A 23,555-nucleotide genomic window follows, 5' to 3' on the forward strand; every position below is an offset into this window, starting at 1 on the left:
GCAGATGACTTTGGGCTTATACATACATGGATAGACAGGCATGTGTGTGTGTCTTTATGCGATGAAGGAAGCTAATTGATAAACCCGACACTAAGAATCACGTCAATTAATAATTGGGCATCGAGTTTCATCAGCAAGCTTCATTTTTCTTTGTCTCTGTACAAGTCACAGCCGTTCGTTGTCAATCTGGCTTGTGTCAGGTCGCATTGGGCAAAATGATCAACATGGTGAGAGGTCGAGAAGAAGAGGGGGAGGGGCAAGTCTGGTGGCTTGTTCCCATTCTGATTGGAAGTACCAATGATCATCGCTGCGACTAGGGGAATTTTGGCAGAAGGGCGCACGGAAATGGAGGGTTCTTTTATTCGAGAAGCTTGGGGTTGGCGTCAGGGATCATTTAATAAATTGTCACCACCGCCTCGTTTACAGGGCGAGGATGGAGGGAGTCGGTGAGGATTGCAAAGGAAAATGGTCAAAGCACGACAGATGTTTATTCATTTATTGTTTCATTCATTCGTGTTGAGGTATGTAGGTGCGTAGGTACGTGTCTGTTTATCACAGAGATCGAGATTGATTTATAATGCAATCTTGAAAGCCATTGATTGACATGACTGACATAGAATACCCAGTAGCCCACCAAGACACTGCGCTATTCTATCGTTCATACATACAATAAACACATCAAATATCGTCATGTTTCAAATAATCAAACGGCTGCTAATATACTTCGGCACATGTACCGCAGCCAACCCAAAAACAGACTGGATAAGCGACCCATGCTCTACGGTACTTATGCCTTGGCAGTATAACATAGGTAACTAAGCAATGGGGGGACCCTCACATGGATCCATGAAAGCAAAAGCCGAACGTTCCCCTCTTTTCAACGGCTCCGTTCTGTTGTAATGGTAGTCAAGTTGAAACACTATGGGGAACTCAATGGATGGACGAATGGATGCATGTATGGGTGCCTCGCTTTAAAAGAGATCCCTATCACGACACGACAGCTCAGTTCGTGTCACGCCTGAATGGTCATGTATGTATGCAACTCTACTACTAGAAGGTATATCCTTCATCAAGGTATATCTATCCAACTTGGGTACCTTAGCGATCTACTTTAACCTGGCAAGGTAGCATCCACCTTATCTCACCTCGTTCCTCCTCCTCTTCTTCTTATTCCCCTCGCGTTTATAACTGCCCCATCTTCTCGTCTTCTTCCCCTTCTGCTTCTCCAGCTCTTGACCCTCCCCTTCTTTAACAACCCTTTCTTAATCCGTACTTCTTTTCTTGACTATTGTTGATCCCAATCTCTGTATCTAAGACTTTGTCTACACTTACATGCCTCCCCACCATCTTGCATCCCGCTTCTTCCGTGCTATATCATTACACTGTTCCCCCTATTGATTCATACATCAAACTCTCATCTTCTCGTCACTTCATCCAAACCGAAAATGTGCTATTCCGACCTTGGCACTCTCGTCTGCCAAGCCTGCGGTCGTCGTGTAGGCGAGCAGCCCGTGGGAACTTCACCCTGCCTCGCTATCTGCGGCAAATACGTCTCGCGCGTCACTGGCACCGTGGTCAGCGGTGAATGCGGCGTCTGCAGCGAAGCAAAAGAGCACAGGACCCAACTCACCACGAGGCTCAACCGTGCTTTTAGCAAGTGACGCATTGCGGCATTATCCCAATCCATTGGACCATACCCTCCAAGTCATCTATCTGCAAGGTACCTCACCTTGCTGTGGCATACAATGGTAAGCTCTGCTTACACCTTATTGGCAAAAGGAGACCCCTGGACTGACGTGTCAAGCAAGGATGACATTCAGGCTCTATGAACTAGAGTTGAGGTAAATGGTCCGGCTTGGGACTCAGCTTCCACGACATGGTTATATCCGTCCGAAAGCCGACACTCATAGAATGGGACCATACCGCACACTAGTTTTTTCTTATCTGGTTCTCTTTCACGCTTTACGACTCATGTTCTCACGATTTTCACGGCGGCGTTCAAGGTATATGCCCACTTTGGATTTTTGGTTTGCGACTTAGATGGAGTATGGAGGAGAGGTCTATGACCCCGGCGGTGGAACAGGTATACAACACTGGCTCACTTTTTTGTAATTTTCTTTACTATACCCAAGATGGTCGTTGTTGAACGAGTTCCCGATAACCATGTTTTTTGTTCCCCCATGTGCCACGCGGCACGACATCGTGTGGAGTCTTTGTCATGGGACCTTGATGCAAAACGACGGTGTACAACCGACTAATGTGATGAGTAGCGCGCGCACTATATGGTAGTCGGTTCATTGACCGAGGTTATGGAATCGTACTATCGTCATGGGTTCGTTGATCGTAATGTCGTGCATTATTATTTTCCTTTTTGGATAATTGAAATAGCGACTCTCATATGCGCGGAACCGTCTGTATCTTTTGATTCAATCACGCCAATACAGACTTATAGCCAGAATCGCTCCTCCAGCCCTCTAATGAAGAAGAAAAACCATCGTTTCTAACCTATTTTGAGATACGATGCCAAAGAAAACATGCTTGTTATATGTTCCCACCCATTTCTGCTCCGAGCGCCGAGTAACAGACCAAGACTTACGAGATCACTCACAAACCCACAAGCCCTCGTACAAATGTCGCTGCAGGCGGTATCGAAGTGAACAAAACCGTGATTGTTCCAAACAGACTCATGGACAAACTCGACAAAGCCGCAGCTCGAGGGTCAGTCCGCAACAGCACGGACGTTGCGATGGCGCTCGAGTTAACGCCCAGTGTGACTCCACGAGTCACGTAATCATCCTCGGGAACTTGCAGCCAGCGCAATATACGCCCTCCAAGTACAGCGCCCAGAATTCCACTGATGATAGCCAACGCAGCTGCTGTATTGACATCGCCACCGAGGTTCACAGTCGCGGGGACGGCGAGTGCGAGCGTCAGGCTGCGTGATGCAAATGCGAGACTGCGGGCTGCCGAGATGCCGCATGCGTAACACAAGGGCGGGTATGCCAGGAGAGAACCCACGCTGATGACAACATTTGGCACGACGATGGAGATGAAATGCGTACGAAGCTCACGGCGGTACTGAAACATGGGTAAGGCAAGGGCCACGATGCTGGCGTCGAGAAGAGTGCCAAAGACGTCTCCTGCACCGGGGAGAAGATCTTGCTTCTGTGCTGCATGGCGCCATAACTCTATGTACTTTGCTCCGGTGCGGTATGCGTGAAGGGTTGATGTCAAGCTATCGCCGCGAATTGCTGCAAGTGCCCATACGACGAGCACTGTTGCGAGAGACGATACAAGGACTGGATGGAGGTACTGTTTCCACTTGGGAGGAATTGCCATGGCACTAAACCAGGCGAGAACGTTGACAGCCAGATGAATAGGCATGGCGTAACCAGTTGAGTAATATAGCGGAATACCAACAAAGAGGAACAGTCCCACGAATGTCGCTACATCGATGTTTGCTGAAATACGCGCCGCCCACAACTCGGCCTTTGGCGGCGGCAAAGGAATCTGTGGAAGGACGGTAGGCATACTGAGAGATTCAACTGCATTATCAGGAGCGTTGCCATTCGAGTAGTGATGTTCCTGGAGCCGTAACTGTGGTGGAGTCTGAGGACGGGATGGCGCCGCCGAGGTTGGCCCTGAACCCGGCGCCGATGCAGATATGAGAGGAATCTGCAAGCCAGCATGGGAAATGCTCGTACGGCGTGAGATACCAGGAGTCTGAATCTCAGATATCGGAATGTCTGGAGTCTGACGACCGAGCTCTTCAGCACGCTGAGACTTGGAACGCCTTGAGGCACCGAGGGCAAGTTGAAGACTCCGAGTGATCCAGGCTGCCAGAGCCATCATGACAAAGAAGCCAATAACTGAACAAGTTAGATATAGGCAAAGACTTTGGTCCACATTCTAGACTTACTGAAAACTGCAATGATGATCATGACCTCGACAATTCCTATGGGCGGACTCAGAGGCAAAAGGACGAATGATGGCGTAAAAAAGACGCCCATCCATCGAAGTGACCAACCAGCCTAGAGAAATCAGAACCAATTGCATTGTAAGTGAGATGTTCGTCGACTTACAGGTACATCGATAATATTAACCACCTTTCTCGTCTTATGAGTACCTAGTAATAACTCACTGGCGATGAGTGCACCGAAGAGCAACATCATACAAGTGACAGAAGCAGGGAATGCAACATTGAACTTGTGAAATAATGAATCAATCCCAAAACAGGCAGCGAGCACTACTGTGATCCCCAGTGGTGCATAGGACCAAGCACGCAGGAGTTTGGTGCTGTTGTTTTTGGCAGCCTGTATCCGTAATTAGAAATGAGCTTCTTTTCAAAGATGGTGTTCTTACGATTTTTATGGCTTGAGCCAATTGCATAACATCGTTGGATTTTACCGTCATTTTGCTGTGCGTGCAGACATTAAACTCGTCATATTTCATCGAGGGAGCGTATAAAGAGAGCTGGTTCAGTACCGAACGCCCGAAGACCCTGGTCATGTGTGTTAGTCTCGGCGATCCTTCCGTCATCAATTATTAAAATAAGAACCTTTAGATTTGACGATCTATTATAGGAAGACAATAGGCATATGAGAGATGAGATTTTTGCCATCGCGTTCTCTTTCTGCTTGCAGTCCTCTATTTATGATTCGGATCCTGCGCGGGAGGTTCGGGTAATCGTTCCGAAGATTCAATCAGGAAGATAAGGAACGGACTTGAACTACCGTGATCATGATTATGGCAAGGAGCAACTGACGATGCACTTTCCCAGGATAGACAGCAGGAGCACTCAAAGCATGATGTATTGGCGGTCAACCACGGATATGGGGTTTCCAACTGCAAAGCCTTCGATTTCCTGATATCACCCAATTCCGACCTTAGTTATCACCTGATCATTCCATCATATCTCCCTTTAACGATCTCTTTACCAAGTATGTGATGTTCAAATCGGTCCGACGTCGATGATATGAATTCTTCTTCAACTCGCGCAGAGAACCTAGAGCCGACCACGGAGACCTCGAATACAGCCAACACCTACCTTACACCTGGCTATGGGGTGAGCCGAATACGCCGTCGCGCATCAGGGTATCGAAATGCTTCAAAATCACTGCAGCGGAAGATTGAATGCGGTTCTGAAGAGATAGACGTTGCTCTGCATGGTCCGTCTTTCAATTTGATGAGCCAAGACCAAGCCATGCAGTCTTGTCCAGAGCTGGGCTATCGGCACAGTCACTCGTGGGTAAGCATACCTGACTGTAGTTTATGCAGGATCTCTTGTTAAACCAGAGTTATTCAGCATTCGGCGCCAGCATCCAGAGACCCTCACAGCGGCACTTGCCAAGGCAGTCCTTTGTCTCAACCAACAACCCCGACGAGTTTGCTGCATAGGCTGGACGGTCGCCTTCGACAAGCGTATTTTGAATCTCCCTTTGGATCAAGTCGATCACTATCCGTTTCTTCGCTGGACGATTCAGCAGACGATTCCAGATCTCAAGCTGGCAAAGAGCGTAGACGAAGGGCACGCGACTCAGAAGCCAATCGAAATGACGGCTACTCGTCAGCCGACGATTCAGCATCGGTACCGATCATGTCGGCTCCGGTAGTTCACCAAGGAACTCGTCAGTTGGCTGTAGCGGGGGTAGTCCTGGGGGCATTAGAGCTCGACCGGCTGAGCCTCATGGCGAGAGTAGACGAAGAAAAAAGCAGATTCAGATCTAGGTCCAGATCCAAGTCCAAGTCCAAACAGAAACAAAAGTCAGGTACAGAAGAGGCATAACGTCAAGGGGTCAAGGGGGGTTTCCTATCCGAGCCAGCTTGGTCTGCAACTCTTGTCGATCATTGGATGAGACATGGATTCCTCGATTCATTGGGTACGTAGCATAGCTCAACTTTATCGGTATGCAAGCAACACACCCCGAATTAATTATCGGCAAGATTGTCTATGGACCCGACATCCTCCAAATTAGGGCAATGCTTCTCATGCATTCAAGTGTCACTCGTATGCACTTGATCCAATTAGTGATAGTTGAAGGGTTGTGGGATACCTCGGTTCCGGGGTCAAAAGCCAAAAGCTGGGGTTTTAGTTACTGAGGGGCCGGCTCCGGTTCGCGTCGGATGACTTCATCAAGTGGACTTCTATTGCCGGCGCCCTTTAACCAGTCAACTTGAGCCCCGAATTGCTTCACCTTTAATAACTACCCGATCCCGCCCTGCGATCCCGTTTGGTTGCAAACATCAACCAATTCGACATATAGCCTCTCCTACAAAATGTTTCGCCCTATTCTTAGACAATGCGCTAAAAGAGCCGCCACTCCTCTGCGGCCATGCGTTACACGAACATTTGCCTCGGCATCAGGACCGAGCTTTAACTGGGAGGATCCCTTGGCCTCTAATAACCTCTTGACTGAGGAGGAACGGGCAATTGGAGATACTGCAGAGAGATACTGCCAGGAGCAATTATTGCCCCGCGTTCTGAGTGAGTTACTTGCAAGTCGATTTTCATCGGGACTGCGCTGATGTTCATGTCTTATAGAGGCCTACCGCGACGAATCCTACGACCCCAAGATTCTCGAGGAGATGGGTGAGCTTGGACTGTTGGGTGCCACAATCGAGGGTTATGATTGTGCAGGCGTTTCTTCTGTTGCTGGTGGTCTGATCACCAGAGCTGTGGAGAGAGTCGACAGCGGCTACCGATCTGGCATGTCCGTTCAGTCTTCATTGGTGATGGGCGGTATATACGAGCATGGATCTTCTGAGCAGAAGGAAAAGTTTCTCCCTAAAATGGCCAAAGGCAAGATGCTCGGTGCCTTTGGACTAACAGAACCCAACCACGGTAGCGACCCCGGAAGCATGGAGACGGTGGCCAAGCCTCATCCGACTAAGAAGGGCTACTACTCTCTAAGCGGCGCAAAGACATGGATCACCAACAGTCCCATCGCGGATGTGCTGATGGTATGGGCAAAGCTACAAGAAACTGGCAAGATTCGGGGTTTCCTAGTAGAGCGCAAGGACTGCCCACCAGGTACCCTCGAGACCCCAGCCATCAAGGATAAGAATGGTCTTCGTGCTTCCATCACGGGTATGATTCAACTCGATAACTGCCCCGTACCAGAAAACAACATGTTTCCCGAAGTCGAGGGCCTCAGGGGTCCCTTCAGTTGCTTGAACAATGCTCGATATGGCATTGCAATGGGTGTCATGGGTGCTCTGGAGGACTGTCTCGCCCGCGCTCGAACATATTCTCTTGAACGAAAGCAATTCAAGGGCAACCCTCTTGCCAGGTACCAGCTTGTGCAGAAGAAGCTCGCCGACGCATCAACAGATGCCGCCTACGGCACACTTGCGGCCATCCAGGTTGGGCGTCTCAAAGATGAGGGCAAGGCGACGCCCGAGATGATCAGTATGGTGAAGCGACAGAACTGCGATACTGCTCTGCGAAACGCACGTCTCCTCCAGGAGATCTTTGGAGGTAATGCGGCGAGCGATGAGTACATGATCGGTCGCCATGTGGCAAACCTGTTTGTGACTCAGACATACGAGGGCCAGAGCGACATTCACAGTACGTTTGACTACTCTATTTGATATTTTGACAATTGCTTACAAAGATATCACAGGTCTTATTCTTGGTCGAGCCATTACTGGTATCCAAGCGTTTGTGTAAAACGACAAAATAATTGGTAAGGGGGCGAATATAAATATGCATACCCGTATTATAGATGCTTGGAAATCAAAACATAATCTGCAAACGTACACTGTCCAATCACATATTCACGTTCTCATCTTGATGGTTCTCAAACAGAGCTGCATGAAAAACGGCCATGTCTAGCTGCATCACTAGCCGACATGGACGTCTGATTTTCCTCCTTTATTTTGACCTCCAATGCTTTGTGTTGAATACCCACTTGGTTCGTTATCAAAGAGAAACTCTCGACACTCACCGCAGCTCATACCAAGTGACGTCGTCGGCGACATGTCATCCACAGCTTTGAAGCCAACGCCGCACATGCAGGGAACGAACCGGCGATGCCGTTCGGGCGTCCGCAGCCGCATTTGCATCCGGGTCCAGGCACGGGAGGCTCCAATTATGCACTTTACTTCTTACTGTGATTCCCATGCCAAATAAACACAGCGGGGACCGTTAGAACAGTGTAGTATGCATACCTATTTACAAGAGCGTTTAACCACGCAGGTGCTAAGGTTCATCGTAAAATGAATCATGAGCAGGAAAAATGGCGGAATCATGTGGAATCCCCATGGCAAAGAATATGGTTTTCGTTGCCGACCTCGGCCGCCACTTGGATAACCAGGTACTGTACAAGTAGTCCATCCAGTATTACTCACCACTGCTGAATTTGGGCCTGGCCGCTTCAGCTGTGTAGGTAGTTTGGACGATGTCTAGACCATTCCTCAGGCTACACAGTCATGGTAAATAAGCATTTGATAATTAGAAGCCATCGAAACCGGGCGAAGGATATGGCGATAGTCGGAAACCCAGCCAAGCCAAGCCTACCTCCTACTGCACGCTGGCTGCTACTATGATGCCCTCCACTGTTATCAAAGCCCAACGTAAAAATCTGTAGCCAGCTGTTAGTGCTCGGGTACCGCTAAACAATGATTCGCTCCCCGACCTAAAAGTTAGTGGCGGTGTCCTCCATTTCAGCGGGCTGAGGCCCAGGTGTGGCCCAGTCACAGCGTTCGAGCACCTGAAAAACCTGACTTTTCGGGCTTCCAGAATCCAACCGGGCTACCAGGGCAGGTGCCAACGCAGCCACTCACTCCTTCCGTTCGGTCTTTGTTGACCCTCTTGCTCCTGTTCCCCCCCCCTCCACCCTCCTGCCTGCTCCTCCCACTTCTCAGGTTTCCTACCTGCCCGACCCCATTCTGAACGAACCATCTTCCTCCAAATCCCGCCTCTTCTACTCTTTCAGCCTTGACTGAATTTCTTGACGCTTACATATTCAACTATCCAGCAAACCTCCTTCCATCAATAACCAGATACGACTTTGTCTCCTGGTTTATTACATCTCAAGACGGTCTCTATAGTTATCGTGCGTTTCCTCAAATCCTACATACCCTTTTCTCTCCCGACCGCTCGTCTTGACAACCCCTCGACTAACGCTTTATTTCAACCCTAGAACGATCGCGATAGCTCGCAACACCTATCTTAGATACCCCATTCTACACATCAAAAATGGCTCTTAAGCGTATCAACAAGGAGTTGACTGATCTCGGCCGGTAAGTTCGCTCTCGTACAAAGTCTGAGGGGTCAACCTGGAAGCCCAAAGACGTCAGGTGGGGGCAACTTGGTAAGCGGGGTCTTGAGTGACGACCTGCGATACCATACCGAAAACCCTCGATGGCGTTGAAGCCCTCACAACTATCTCGTCTTGACGAATATATGTTGACTTTGTTCCACAGAGACCCTCCTTCATCCTGCTCCGCCGGCCCTGTTGGCGAGGATTTGGTAGGCACTTCCCCTCTACACCGATAAGCCTGTGACTGTCAAAGTCATCATGGCTGCGGGAAGCCTCCGTCCTGCTTCTTGCAGGACATATTCGATCACGCGACTAACATATATGAATAGTTTCACTGGCAAGCTACGATCATGGGTCCTGTAAGCTTTCCCCCAAACGTGGTATGAGGATGCGCTGCTCAGCAATATGGCTGGCTTATGGGCGGTACAAAGCCCTCAGCCGCATGCCGGTGCATCCGTATCCTCACTCTCATCTTCAACCAGCAAACGAAAAGGAACATTTTCGCTGACCAGAAATCTTAGTCTGACTCCCCCTACTCTGGCGGTGTCTTCTTCCTTGCGATCCACTTCCCTACCGACTACCCCTTCAAGCCTCCCAAGGTCAACTTCACCACACGCATCTACCACCCCAACATCAACTCTAACGGAAGTATCTGCTTGGACATTCTCCGTGACCAGTGGAGCCCTGCTCTGACCATCTCTAAAGGTATTTTACACGCTGAGAACCCCTTCGGTTAGTTACTGAGTACTAATACGTCAACTAGTTCTTCTGTCCATCTGCTCAATGCTAACGGATCCCAACCCTGACGATCCTTTGGTGCCCGAGATTGCCCATGTCTACAAGACTGACCGACCCCGATACGAGGCCACAGCCCGAGAGTGGACTCGAAAGTACGCCATTTAAATGACGATATGGACGAAGGCGGTTGGACCTTGGGTCGATTTGTTTTCCCCATCATGAGCGACGTGAAACGATCGAGTGGAAGCTTCGCACGGCGTTGCGATATGGCTTTAGTCGGCGTGACCTAGAAGGATGTTTTTGCCTGTATCGAGGCTTCAACTACGGTTGACGAGACAGCAAGCGACGCTGAAGGGAGGAAAGACACCAGACAAACAGACTAGTTATTAAGGGATATCATGCAGCTGGATTTTAGGTTTGCATTGACGATGTGTTTTTGGCATCCAGAAACAGGCAGCGTATACAATTTGTCTCTTTGACCAACAATCACTTGTCTGTGAAAGCATCGTGAAGACGGTGAATGTTAGTGACATGCTGAATAATCGATGTGCAAGCGCGAACAGTAACCCAATGGAGTCCAGCAAATGGCCAGAATACTATGTGGAGAAAGCTGGCACCCATGATGCACGGGAGTAGGCGCCGACAGGGTCATGATTGATGACGAGAAGAGCAACATGAAGCGTGCTACTGGTCAGGGACCCAGAGTTGGGCATCTGACATGTCTCGAGATTCAATGTGGGGACCACGACAATGCTTGTGTGGTTGATCTGTTTGGTGTCGTTGGACGCGAAAACGCAGTGGTTTTGGGCCACGTGTAGGGGATGGAGGGTTACAATAGCGAGCTGAGAACATTCTTGGCTAAGAAGTACCAGGTTTGAGTTTACGATTCGTGAGAATACGTGATGTGAAGATACCCACGTAGACGGTAAAAGTGCCGAGATGGCACTGTCTTGGGTGAGGGACTGAAACGCAATGAGACAAAGCTGCAACGGGCTGGTGGTATAGGCCATAGGTTTGTTCATGATGTTTCTAAAACTTTGGGGAGGCAAGTTTGAGGATACGAAGACTTGTTGTGGCCTTTGGAAACAATTCTGGATCGGAGAATTTTGGAATTTGTTTGGATGTGATACGGAAGGTCATCTTGACTTTTGATATCGGCTGTTAATTTGCTCCTGGTAGGATTAAGACACTCAACTATTGAGAGGGTAGGAGACGAAAGCAGCAACCCAGTCTGTCTATGCTGCTACAGATCGGTCCTTTAGGTTCATTGCCCTTTCGTATTCTCATACATAGAGACTAACTAAGCCTTGTGATGTCTCCCAGGCGCTGTCATATGCAGATGAAGTTCCCGCTCCCACTATCTGCAGGCCTCCGCGTCTCTCTGGGTTCGCACTAGCAAGGATATTACTAGATGTCAACGCCTACTTATGGAGATGATCAAGTTAAGCCCTTGCTTCTCGATCCCGCGTAAGTAATTAAGTTGCAAGCAGATAGATTAATTAATCTTTGCCCTACGGATAGTATACATGTCCTTAGGATGTACGGATATCTCTGGATATGAACAGCTGGAGATAGTTACGCGCCTCACTGGTCGTGCCACTCATCGGTCGAGATTTCGAAGTGCGACTCCACTCTCGGTGCGACATGCCAGGAAGAGCCAGGTCTTGTCAAACCTGTAACACCGGGGTTTCAGACCAGACCAGACGTGGCCAGGTACTGATAACAGCCAATCATTGAGGGTTTTTGATGATATTTGAGGAAAAGACTCATGCCATCTTGCTGGCTATCGGGTGATTATTGCAGTTTGTGAAGGGATTTTTTTATTCTTGACTGAATGACGAACAACTCGTTAATCTAAGTTGTACAGAAATCTAGTTGCCATAGGCCAAAATTCGTGGTTGTGTTTTGTCACGTTCGCCCCCTGATCTGATGCAGTCCCAACTTCTGGACCCTCGGTTGAACCATGCCTGACACAGAACAACTCCTTGAATGGCGTGTTTTTACTCTCAAATTCGATCCTCACAAGGAGAAGAGAGTTCTTACAGCCTCTCGCTAGAATGTTATAGGTGCATGCCAAGCGCTAACCCCGGACACTCGCTGTCTGTGCCTGGTATCAAGTCCGTCCACCAAACTCCGTTTTTTCCCTCTCATTCCCTGGAGCATATCCCATAGAAAAGGGAAAGGGTTGTAGAAATAAGACATACTTACGTAGTACTATTACAGCAGCTAAGACCCGGGTTCTCGTGGTTTGAGCTTTCACTTAGTTCTTAGAAACCCTTGCCTCTTTCCTCCACCTCCTGTTCTCTCTCCCATTCATTCTTTTTTTCTTACTGCTTGGGCCGTGACGGTGAGATAAGCATATCTCTTCTCTATATGTTTGTTTAATCTTCAGGCTCTAGACAGCAACTATTTTTCTTTCTATTCGCTTCTTGTTTATACTGTTGGGAAACCCCATTTTTTCATCGTCCGACCGGAATCCGTTACATCTACTCACCTGTTCAGCTGGTTCTGAATATCAACACGATCGCTTGAAATCTATTATTTATTGTTGGAAGAGCCTGGTAAAACGAGGTCAAAAAGAAAAGAAGATATCGCGACTGGATCAAACACTCAACACATCATCTACGAAGGACAACGGTTAAAAACTCGACCCCGGTGGTTGATTCAACCACATCGTCTCGCTCAAGATGAGCTATCAAATGCAGGACTGGTCCGAGAAACCGTCGGAACGATCGCGATGGACTCCCCTCACGCGCATGCTTCTCTCTGGTGAGATGACCCAGGAGAAGCAACAGGAACTGTCGTCGCGAGAAAAGTTTGATCGCTGGATGATCAACGAGGGTTACCGAAGATTGTAAGTCCAAGAATCACATGTCGAATGGTTAAGATGGTCTAGTTCACATGGGTTACTAACTTCATTATTCAAGCTTCGTCTTTGTCTTTATGATTCTGCACGCCCTCATCTTCTCTTTCGCTTGCGTGCACTATGCTCAGAAGGAAAGTCTCGAAACTTCACGACAGACGTTTGGCTTCACTTTCATCATTGCTCGTTCAGCCGCGCTGGTTCTCCATGTCGATGTCGCCATTATTCTCTTCCCCGTGTGCCGAACTCTCATCTCTCTTCTGCGCCAGACGCCGCTTAATGGAATCCTCCAGTTCGACAAGAACATCACCTTCCACATCGTTACCGCCTGGTCCATCGTCTTCTGGTCCTGGGTCCACACCATTGCTCACTGGAACAACTTTGCCCAAGTCGCCATCAAGTACAACCTCGGTATCTACGGCTGGCTACTTGCCAACTTTGTGTCTGGCCCGGGATGGACAGGTTACGTGATGCTCATTGCACTGATGGGCATGGTTCTTACGTCGATGGAGAAGCCCCGACGAGCAAATTTTGAGCGTTTCTGGTACACTCACCACATGTTCATCGTCTTCTTCTTCTTCTGGTCGATTCATGGAGCTTTCTGCATGATCCAGCCTGACGTTGCTCCCTTCTGTACCAGCATTGGATCGTCAGCCATTGGAGTCTTCTGGCAATTCTGGATGTACAGTGGTTTCTGCTACCTGGCCGAGCGTATTGCACGCGAGGTTCGAGGTCGTCACAGGACGTTCATCTCCAAGGTCATCCAGCATCCCAGCAACGTCTGCGAGATCCAGATGAAGAAGGAGCACACAAAGACACGAGCTGGTCAATACATCTTCCTCTGCTGTCCTGCCGTGTCTCTCTGGCAGTATCATCCCTTCACTCTGACCAGCGCCCCCGAGGAGGACTACATCTCCATCCACATGCGTTGCGTCGGTGACTTCACCAAGGAGCTTGCTAAGTCTCTGGGTTGTGATTGGAGCAAGAAGAAGGATGCTGGCGATGCTAGTAAGGTTGTTGGTCTCACAGGTCGCGAGGCCGAAATCGACCCAGCTATCCGCCGTGTCCTCCCCAGAGTCTATGTCGACGGCCCCTTTGGTTCTGCCTCTGAAGATGTCTTCAAGTACGAAGTCTCTGTTCTCGTCGGTGCCGGTATCGGTGTGACGCCCTTCGCCTCCATCCTCAAGTCCATCTGGTACCGAATGAACTACCCCCAGAAGAAGACACGGCTGTCCAAGGTTTACTTCTTCTGGATTTGCCGTGACTTTGACTCGTTCGAGTGGTTCCGTTCGCTTCTTCTCGCCGTCGAAGCTCAGGATCTGGACCACCGCATTGAGATTCACACGTACCTCACAGCCAGAATCAAGGCCGACGATGCGACAAACATTATGATCAACGACGCCAACGCCGACAAGGATACCATCACTGGTCTTCGTAGCCCGACCAACTTTGGCCGACCCAACTGGGATATGATCTTCAGAGGTATCAGGAAGATTCACAGCCCTGCCGAGGCGGGTGTGTTCTTCTGTGGTCCCAAGGGACTTGGAAGTTCACTGCACACATATTGTAACAAGTATACTGAGCCTGGGTAAGTCTATTCCATTTCGTGTTGTTGTATATCATTATCTAACGTGTGTCCAGATTCTCTTTCGTCTGGGGCAAGGAGAACTTCTAAGCCCTGCGTATTTATGACCATTGTTTAAGCTTAGGGGGATGGATAGTTAGGTTTGTAATAGCAAAAGCGAGACAACCATTTGAGTAGACTTTTTCTGAGGGACCAGTCATAATATGAGGTCTTGTTTGGCGTTGTCGTTTTAATACAGTAGAAACAGATATTATACCTCACCAAACCAATATGATGCAAGCATTTTCTGAACATTCAATCAAGTACGTTGCTGGCATTTGCTAGCCCTTTGTTTAGTTATACGAGATCTCGTGAAGGGCGGAGGAATGTTGCCAGCCTCATGCGCAACTGCAAGTTGCCGTAGGAGGCGCAAGTATCCGTAGAGTAGAGTACCGACCGTTTGGAAGTGCTGACGTTGGACAATGGCTGAATTTGCTTATCAGAATTCATCTGAAACGTTTCACATGCACGGAAAGTCACTTATAGCCACATCTTATGACCAAGGATGGAGGACTCCTACAGGCTGCGGATGATGTAGATGACGACGATCAGTGTTGCAGATATAGCGGTCGAGGGAGAGAGAGAGAGGGGTGATTCATTCTCGATCGTGAATAGCAGGAAAGATAGGTATGTTTGATGAGTTGAAAACCACCCTCGGTACAGTCACGAATGTTTGGAATTCTTTAACTCTGTACGCGCCACGATCATGCAAGCAGACCCAACGGCTGATATGTGCATGTCTCACCACATGACAACGTGTCGAAGTGCAGAAAGTGGCTGATGAGTGAGAAGCCAAGAAAGGGAGTTACCGATATAGAAGCGGGAATGGCTTTTAAGAGGGTATGCCAACATGGATGGATGCAGTGCATGTTCCATTGATAATGCATAGCATCCGTAGTATAGCAGCGCGCGTTGGTGCTTACGGTGAGGCCGATGCAACCATCCAAATGAATTGACACAGAGAAAGAATGCGAAACCGAACGACTTTTCATTTTTTTGTTTCCAATAGTGATGAAGGAGAGACTAATTTCGCTAGCTCGTATGGATTGATTTCAATTGATTTTCTGAATGTCATCGATTCTCGCGTATGTAGGTACGGCAAGTGCCTTTCTTGGCTGGGTCTTGGTATAAGCCTAGAGAAGACCCTGCAGATCGTGGGTTGTTAGTGAGGCGGGATATCGTGACAGTGAATGATGGATGAGCTTGAATGGGTAGGTAGGTGTGCATTTCGCTATAAAGAAAGTCATCTCATATTGAATTGCATCTGCATTATTACTTATTATTCAGCACAATATAGAGACTCATCGGGCACTTTGGGCCCGACCCTGAGCTAAACCGCCCTGGAGTCGATGCCCCGACATTGCCCCGCTACTTATGGTGGTTCTAGGTCGGCCAGACAGCCATAGCTCCGGCATGACCTCGTCTAACCTGGCAGATACGAGCTCATTTGACCACGGGCAAATTGATGTCATTAATGGACAATTAAAGATGTGAATCTGCACAAAGAGTCAAAGCGACACTCTAGATCTGCTGATCTACTCTACTCTACTCTACTGCACTCAAAGGAAGATCACAGTTGTTAAAGATTACCTGCCACCTATCAACGGGCAGATAGAGTTCTGTACAGCCCTCAGCAACGTTTCAACGATTCTCTCTAGCTCTCTACGCCACTTCCCTGATGGATGGTAGCTATCAAGATAGTTTATGCTTAGTCTCCAACCCATAGCAATTGAGAAAATATCTCATGTGTGTCTTGACACGTCAAAATCTGCAAACTACAGGCGGACATCATTTCTGGGCATAGGTCACGTTTTTGCCTCGCTCTGTAAATGATCAACCATGATCAGCAGGAGAACATGGTCAAAAAACATCAACACCACCGTTGGAAAAGAGTCCAAGATACTTGTAGCTCGCGTACATCTCGTAAATAGAACACTAGTAATCTCAAAGGGGCCGAGGCGCAGCGCCATGACAAACGAGCTAGTCTGCAAAGAGGAAACTTGTCAGGGGTCTTTGTACATGTGCTCATCTCTCTGTTGTACATACAGTACGTATCTCGACGTGTACACACAATATGAATGAGTGAATGAATCATTGCCCGTCCCTGTCCCGGTCCAGGTCATGCCAGCAAACACAAGCGGACGGGAAGCAGTGACAGTGACACTTACACTTTGGAGAAGTCAAGACGGGACCATGGGAGTACAAAGATGAGGCTGCGTTTGTTATACCTAATCACAACCACAACATAGAACTTCAATTGTTGTTTTACTTGCATCCATCTCATAAACCTTCGCCTATACCAACTGTCACAAATGCTTGGCTCTCAACGACTCGTCTCGTGTTCTCCTGCATCTCCTCCAATAGAAATTCCCTATCGCATTGGGTTTCTAACAGATGTGCAGGGGCTCGTGCTACTTTGCCGCAAAGTACACGATACCTTGTCACTGTAAAAGTCCGTTCCCCGTAGAGGACGCACTTGCAGTAATTTTTTCTCTTCTCTAGCAGTAGTGCAGTGGCCGCTAGACCTACTGGAGCTTGTAGGTGGTCACCCACTGTTCGTTCGCTGGCCGCTCAAATCCGCTCTTCCCGCGCCATTCCTTCCAGGGATGGGCCCCAAGGGACCCAAAGGGACCCAACTGCTCATAATTCAATTCTCACTCTCAATGCAACTAGACTAACTACGCCTCCCATCCATCTTCTTCATCCGTCCTTCGTTCCATTCCCTTTTTTCCCATCTCACCCAACACACACGATCGAGGAGTTATTCACTGGAATACTGCTTGTATTCTTTTACTAACCCCTACCTACCGTTTCTCACACTCGTTCATAAACGCTTTCTTCTTTTTTATTTCCTTGTCTCTTTTTTATTATTATCGAAGCATTGCCTTTTTTGTCATTGCTTCACGCGCATTCGTTCCTGGCTGCCGCGTAACTCCTTATCCACATCGCACAAGCCCGAGACAATCAGCGACAAATCTACTCTGCTCCTTTCGACGACTCCCTATCAGAGACTTTTTTTTTATTAAAAAAAATCTGAGACGGTTGCTGTTTTCTCTCTTATTGGATTTTGTCTTTCCGTCGAGCCGAACCCTTCTGGGTAAACTTCATCCATCTCTACGACCTATTAACTAGACCACAACCTCCATATCACCTGCTTAATTGAATCGACAACTTCTCAATATGCAGCTTCGAAAGTTCTTGCTTCTGGGCATGCTCGTTGGAGCCGAAGCCTCCAGGTTGGTCGTCCGTCAAAACACTGGCTCCGACTCTGCCGCCGCGCCCTCAACCGATTCCGCTCCTGCGTCTTCTGCTGCACCCGAGTCTTCGCCAACCGAAGATGCTGCGACTACGGCTGCTGATCCTACCACCGCCCCCGAGCCTACTGACGATGCCACTACTGCCGCGGATCCCACAACCGCCGACGAAACTACAGATGCCAGCACCACCTCAGCTGGGGACGTTACTGTCACGAAGACGGTTACTGTTACAGATGCTGACGCCAAAACCGTGAGCCGCATGACGACCGTGATGAAAACCATCACATCCACCGTCGTCGTTACGTCTACCGCTTTCGAGACCGCGACTGTTACTAGCAGCGACGCTGAGACCGCGACCGAGACGGAATTCGTTACTTCTACCAAGTGGGCCAACGAGAAGCGTGCTCTTGATCTTGCTCCCCGAACCATCGGAGGCGCTGAGCTCGTCGCTCCCGCCGCGCCTACCACCACCTCTGTTCCTTACGACTTCCACGTTGAGATCCGCCGTGATCAGTACGGCCTCCGCGCTTTCCGACGAGGCCTCCATAAGCGTGCCACCGTCACTGAGACCACTACTGTCACCGAAGGAGACGGTAGCGACACCACCGTCTTCAACACCATCTCCCGAACCGTCATTTCCACCATCAGCAGCCAGACCAAGGTTACCAAGACCCTTACCAAGACCGCCCAGGCTGGTGCCAGCACCACTGTCACTACTACGAGCACCGTTGTTATCACCTCTACTAGAGTGACTACTGGAGTTGTTCGCACAGCGACTGTTGCTCCCTCGGGAGAGTATGGCCCCGCAGGTACTGGTGGTGCCAGCTCCGACGACAACAACAACAGCAGCAAGAGCACTGACGATGACGGTCTTTCCACTGGCGCCAAGGCTGGTATCGGTGCTGGTGTCGGTGTTGCTGGTCTAATTGTTATCGGTGGTCTCATCTACTTCTGCCTCCGCAAGCGCCGCAACGCCAAGAACAAGGCTGAGTACGACGATGTCTTTGGCGCATCCGAGGTTCCTGTTGGAGGTCGTGGTGGTGGCGGCGGCGGCGCTGCTGCTGTCGGTACCAGCCCCCACATGTCCCAGACCTCCCCTGCCGCCGCTTCCACTCTGGCCCCTAGCCGCAACACTACCATGTCTGAGGGTTACCGCGGTACTGCCCTTGGCGATGGACGTGCCGGATTCGCCAAGCCCCAGCAGTATGGACGTAACTACGCGGCTGTTAGCCCCGAGACCAACTACTCTCGTACTGCCGGCAGCGACCAGGCCTTCTCAGCCGTCACCCCTGAGAACAACTACGCCAACACTGCCGGCCACTCGCCACACAACAACGCTGCTGAGATGTACAGCCCTGCCAATACAGCTGAGCTGGCATCCGACAGCGCTGCTACCAAGTGGCATCAAAACGATGCTGCCGAGATTGATGGCAACCAAGTCTCAAGTGCTCGTGGTACAGCACCACCTGAGCACGTATACGAGATGCCAGCGCAACCCTATCGGTAAATGAACATGATGCCACGTGACTAACACAGAGGTCACTGGCAAGGAATTGGATGGAATGAAGAAAGACAGAAAACTCGAAGGTGGTTGATGAGACTCCGCGTTAAAGATAGAGGAGATTAATTAATGTCAGATACTGTACATACTGTGAACCCATTTACTTTTTTTCCTTGCGTTTTATGAGCTTGGGTTGAGCGGACGAGAGCGGGAGATGACATCTCCCATTGATTGCATGACGTTGTATATCTTCTACTCCTACCATTATGGCGAGGACAGAATTGCGGATGATTTCAAGGTGTTGATTATAGGTAGATATGCATCAATCAAACGATATTCAAGTCAATTGGGATTTAAAGAGGTTACTGATTGGTCACCAAAGCTTCGGTTGACTGTTACTACATGCAACACAATGATATTTGACCCGTGGTTGTGGGATAGGATGCTTGTGGTACTCGGTTTTACCTACCTGGTAAACATTTATGCAGTTTAACGATACTCAGCAGAGATACCTTGTCAACGTTGAACATGTCATCCGTTGCCTACGTAGTGCTGAATAATCTAGTTTAAATACTTTATTCGGGTTCAACCAACGTTATTGACTGTTGAGTTTAAACGTCCGTTATCGGTGACGCCACTTGATGTCGTGCATCGACAGATCAACCTTGAATTCCATGATGGAAAATACTTCAAGTACCTAGACCAGTTGTTATATGATCCTCTCCTCTAATATTAAGCTTCTATTAACCAATGTTCGCCACACTCAGATTGTCAATCGAATAATATGTACATATAGAACCTAGTATTAACTTCAAGACCTTGAGCAGATCTACGACGTGCCCAATCATCGTCCCACTTCTCAACTATCACTCAGCCTATTATCGCAACACTCAAAGTTACACCCAGATCGAGGGGGAATAAAATTCTCATCTTTTGTGCAACCGGACAGGTTTCGGATGAGCTGATTTAGCGGATACTTTTTACAAATTCGAAATCTTCTCTCCCCTTGTCGGGCCGCTCTCGAGACCTTTTGATACTTTTGTTTCTCATCGGGATTTTCTCGTCATTTATGCGCCAAGCTTAGCCTAGCTCTTTTTTTTCTCTGTTCCAGACGAGTGGCGCGGTCTTTTATCCCTTTCGTCGCGCTCGTCCGAGACCTTTTTCGTTGTTCGACTTTCTGTTTTCTTTAAACAGAGGTTTATTGGGTTTCTCTTTCTCTTCATTTATCAATTAGAGGGGAAAAGATTTTGTAAGTCTTGTGCGGGACGGACACCCTTGTTCAAATTTACTTACTCAACAACTCCACTAGAAAAGTTATCAATCAGTATGGCCTCCAAGGACGGCGGCGAGAATACTACGCCTAGTAGGCGTCACAGTCTCAATGATGAGTGTGATCCCAACTCGGTGGCTGATGAGAAGAGACTTGTTGCCAAGTTGGACTTTTACATCATTCCTCTTGTCATGGTCCTCTATCTTTTCAGTTTCCTAGACAGGTTCGTGCAGGAAGCTCTCTGAAGGATAGTTAACAAAAAAGTCGCAATGACTAATTCGAAACTAAACAGAGTTAATATTGGCAACGCTCGACTATATGGCCTTGAGGAGGATCTCAGCCTTTCGTCGAGCCAGTTCCAGGTTGCCGTGTCTATTCTCTTCGTCACATACTTACTATTCGAGGTTCCATCCAACCTCGTTCTCAAGCTCTTCACTCCACGCCGATGGCTCGCTTTTATCGCTGCTGCATGGGGAATCATTGCCACGCTCACAGGCCTCGTCAACTCATACGGAGCGTTGCTTGCCTGCCGTCTACTCCTAGGTGTCGTGGAAGCTGGTCTCTTTCCTGGCCTGACTGTATATCTCACATTCTTCTACACCAAGCGGGAACTCGCACTCCGCGTAGGCTACCTTTTCGTCAGCGCTGCAGTTGCTGGTGCTCTCGGTGGTTTGCTTGCGTACGGAATCGGTCACATGGATGGCGTGCGTGGTATGAGCGGCTGGCGTTGGATCATGATCATTGAGGGAATTCCCAGCTTCTTGGTCGGCATTGTCACGTATTTTGCGTTGCCCAACGATGCGGAGACGGCGTACTTTTTGGACGATGGCGAGAAGGCTCTTATGCGTATGAGACATGCACGCGAGTATGGAAATACAGCGTCGAGTCGGGAGTTTAGCAAGAAGGATATGATGTGCGCCTTCAAAGACTGGAAGGTATGGGCGTTTTGTGTTGCGCAGTTCGGAGTCGACACTATGTTGTACGGTAAGTTGGAACGTCTCGCCTGGTTGTCAACACCCACTCTAACAAACTCGCAGGATTCTCTACATTTTTGCCAACCATCATCAGGGATCTTGGTGACTGGACCGTTGCAGAGACGCAGCTTCTTACCGTGCCATGCTATTTCCTCGGCGCAGCGGCATACATGTCCACGGCATTCCTATCGGATAAGCTGCAGCGCCGTGGACTCTTCTGCGTCATTTTTGGACTCATCAGCTGTGTTGGATATGCCATTCTTTTGGCAGATGTGTCTTCTGGTGCGCACTACTTTGGCTGCTTCCTCGTAGCTGGAGGTTTATACGTGGTTGTAGGCTTGCCACTGGCTTGGGTAAGTCGAGAGAACGGATTTGTCACGGTACTGTCTGACTGACCTGAATAGTTGCCTACAAACTCACCTCGTTATGGAAAGCGTACTACAGGTACGGGTATGCAGCTGACATGGGGTAACGCGGCAGGCATCATGTCTGCGTTCATCTAGTAAGTACCCTTTTTAAGTGATGGCATGAACCATACTAACCATTGCCAAGTCCTGCTTCGGATAGACCTCGATACATCAAGGGTCACGCTGTGACGCTCAGTATGGTCGCGTTGGGCACTGCCATCTATGGATACATGTGGTGGTGGTACCGACGTGAGAACGAGCGACGACAAGCAGGCCACATGGATGAGAAACATCGAGGCATGGGAGAAGATGAGTTGGCCGAGCTTGGTGACGAAAGCCCTCGTTATAGGTTTACTATTTAGAAAGCCGATCCGGGATGAAGAGAAGTATGACCACTGGGCTTACGAGAGATAAATCCAAGACATGGAGGGAAAATAATAGGAAGAGTTGAAAAGCGACTATTGGATTATAATATAGACATTTACATGGAGCCGAGTTTATTTCTTTATATCAAGCAGGATTGCGGTTGGGATAGCGCAGAGCCTCACAAGCGTACGTAGTATTGGTTCCATCAATTGGTGACCAATAGCGTTCGCTACTAAGCTAGTGGCTTCAGCTGCATCTTCAGAGCCTCGTTGCCGGGGTGTCTCACAAATTCACAATAGACACTAAAGACGCAACGCAATGATACTTTGTGCGTGGATGAGATTTGCAATAGGAAATATCAATGATGCGGTGCCCAGCCATTCCTAATACCGCGTCCCTTCCTTGATATTTGGTATGGTATGTTGATCTATAGTAAAAAAAAAAGCGAGGGAAATATTGGAAGCGTGACCTTGCTAGGGGCCGCGTACGTCAGCTGGTGGTGCTGTGTGTTTAGGTACTTCGCTGTGTAATGGGGCCGGTGCGTGCATATGAAATACGAGGTTCAGGCGGTGCTGGAAAAAAGGCAATCCAAATTGGACAAAACAATAGCATCACTCGAGTAACGACTAAATATGCGTGCAGTTTTCTGGGTTCTTCTATCCGTACAATGGCGGCAGTTGACCTCTGTTACAGAAATCAAGTGATGAATAGTCTATTGGACTGGACTGGATTGGCTTAGCACTCACTCCATCCTGGACCATGTTAGCCTTTGTCTTGGAAGAACCGACATTCAAATGAAGAACAGCAACTAACTCTCTTGCCACTGTCATCCCATTATGCCCTCGAGTCCATGTATTGTAGCATCGGACAGAACGACAACAGAACTGTCCATACCAAGTACTCCGGGATAGATCACTGTGGACCTCCACTAGCGCACCCTATGATTTCCAAATTTAGGTGCATAATTCCTTAGCGTGGAAAAAAGGCTTAACATGCCGACTGTTGTTCCCTTGTTCCCCCCTAGTTTCTCAACGCTTACGGGTCTTCCATCTGCTTTCTGCATCTCCAACTAATTTCCTCTTGGCTATTCTTCACTCTCGTTCTTAGTCCTGTCAGTGTTACCAACTTTGTCTACCGACTCTCGCTTGCATCTTCTTTGACAGTTGGGATCTACTTGACATTCCTTCCTTCTTCGATCGTTGCCTTGGCGATATCCCCTATTACTTCCACCGATCGGCTCTTTCTTCAACGACTATTTGCTTCACGTCGCTCTCGAATCCACAACCGACACT

At 48.8% G+C, this 23,555-nt stretch overlaps 7 protein-coding genes across 7 annotated transcripts, besides 3 other annotated features; 6 read left to right on the forward strand and 1 right to left on the reverse strand.

The window, feature by feature from the left end:
- Positions 1-1,150: 1,150 nt before the first annotated feature.
- Positions 1,151-1,248: a repeat region.
- An 873-nt stretch (positions 1,249-2,121) lies between these two features.
- Positions 2,122-4,413, reverse strand: FPSE_08849 (uncharacterized protein; the record flags this gene model as incomplete). Its single annotated transcript, XM_009261967.1, has 5 exons — positions 2,122-2,254; positions 2,609-3,869; positions 3,920-4,031; positions 4,083-4,313; positions 4,363-4,413. The coding sequence occupies 5 exons, from the start codon at positions 4,411-4,413 to the stop codon at positions 2,122-2,124; spliced, it is 1,788 nt and encodes a 595-aa protein (XP_009260242.1).
- Positions 4,414-4,975: 562 nt separating this feature from the next.
- FPSE_08850 (uncharacterized protein) lies at positions 4,976-5,612 on the forward strand (the record flags this gene model as incomplete). The annotated part of the gene is made up of 2 exons (XM_009261968.1): positions 4,976-5,248; positions 5,319-5,612. The coding sequence occupies 2 exons, from the start codon at positions 4,976-4,978 to the stop codon at positions 5,610-5,612; spliced, it is 567 nt and encodes a 188-aa protein (XP_009260243.1).
- A 664-nt stretch (positions 5,613-6,276) lies between these two features.
- FPSE_08851 (uncharacterized protein) lies at positions 6,277-7,669 on the forward strand (the record flags this gene model as incomplete). The annotated part of the gene is made up of 3 exons (XM_009261969.1): positions 6,277-6,484; positions 6,542-7,567; positions 7,623-7,669. 3 exons carry the CDS (start codon positions 6,277-6,279, stop codon positions 7,667-7,669), a joined length of 1,281 nt encoding a protein of 426 aa, XP_009260244.1.
- A 1,530-nt stretch (positions 7,670-9,199) lies between these two features.
- FPSE_08852 (uncharacterized protein) lies at positions 9,200-10,166 on the forward strand (the record flags this gene model as incomplete). Its single annotated transcript, XM_009261970.1, has 5 exons — positions 9,200-9,243; positions 9,427-9,472; positions 9,593-9,622; positions 9,785-9,968; positions 10,027-10,166. 5 exons carry the CDS (start codon positions 9,200-9,202, stop codon positions 10,164-10,166), a joined length of 444 nt encoding a protein of 147 aa, XP_009260245.1.
- A 2,522-nt stretch (positions 10,167-12,688) lies between these two features.
- FPSE_08853 (uncharacterized protein) lies at positions 12,689-14,539 on the forward strand (the record flags this gene model as incomplete). Its single annotated transcript, XM_009261971.1, has 3 exons — positions 12,689-12,855; positions 12,929-14,452; positions 14,506-14,539. The coding sequence occupies 3 exons, from the start codon at positions 12,689-12,691 to the stop codon at positions 14,537-14,539; spliced, it is 1,725 nt and encodes a 574-aa protein (XP_009260246.1).
- A 1,483-nt stretch (positions 14,540-16,022) lies between these two features.
- Positions 16,023-16,043: a microsatellite.
- Positions 16,044-17,500: 1,457 nt separating this feature from the next.
- Positions 17,501-17,521: a repeat region.
- Positions 17,522-17,668: 147 nt separating this feature from the next.
- FPSE_08854 (uncharacterized protein) lies at positions 17,669-19,252 on the forward strand (the record flags this gene model as incomplete). Its single annotated transcript, XM_009261972.1, has 1 exon — positions 17,669-19,252. One exon carries the CDS (start codon positions 17,669-17,671, stop codon positions 19,250-19,252), a length of 1,584 nt encoding a protein of 527 aa, XP_009260247.1.
- Positions 19,253-20,572: 1,320 nt separating this feature from the next.
- On the forward strand, positions 20,573-22,259 carry FPSE_08855 (uncharacterized protein; the record flags this gene model as incomplete). Its single annotated transcript, XM_009261973.1, has 5 exons — positions 20,573-20,739; positions 20,809-21,500; positions 21,554-21,843; positions 21,895-21,992; positions 22,043-22,259. The coding sequence occupies 5 exons, from the start codon at positions 20,573-20,575 to the stop codon at positions 22,257-22,259; spliced, it is 1,464 nt and encodes a 487-aa protein (XP_009260248.1).
- Between the last annotated feature and the right edge of the window lie 1,296 nt (positions 22,260-23,555).

The sequence above is a fragment of the Fusarium pseudograminearum genome, chromosome 3 (assembly GCF_000303195.2).
Source record: "Fusarium pseudograminearum CS3096 chromosome 3, whole genome shotgun sequence".
Taxonomy (NCBI): domain Eukaryota; kingdom Fungi; phylum Ascomycota; class Sordariomycetes; order Hypocreales; family Nectriaceae; genus Fusarium; species Fusarium pseudograminearum.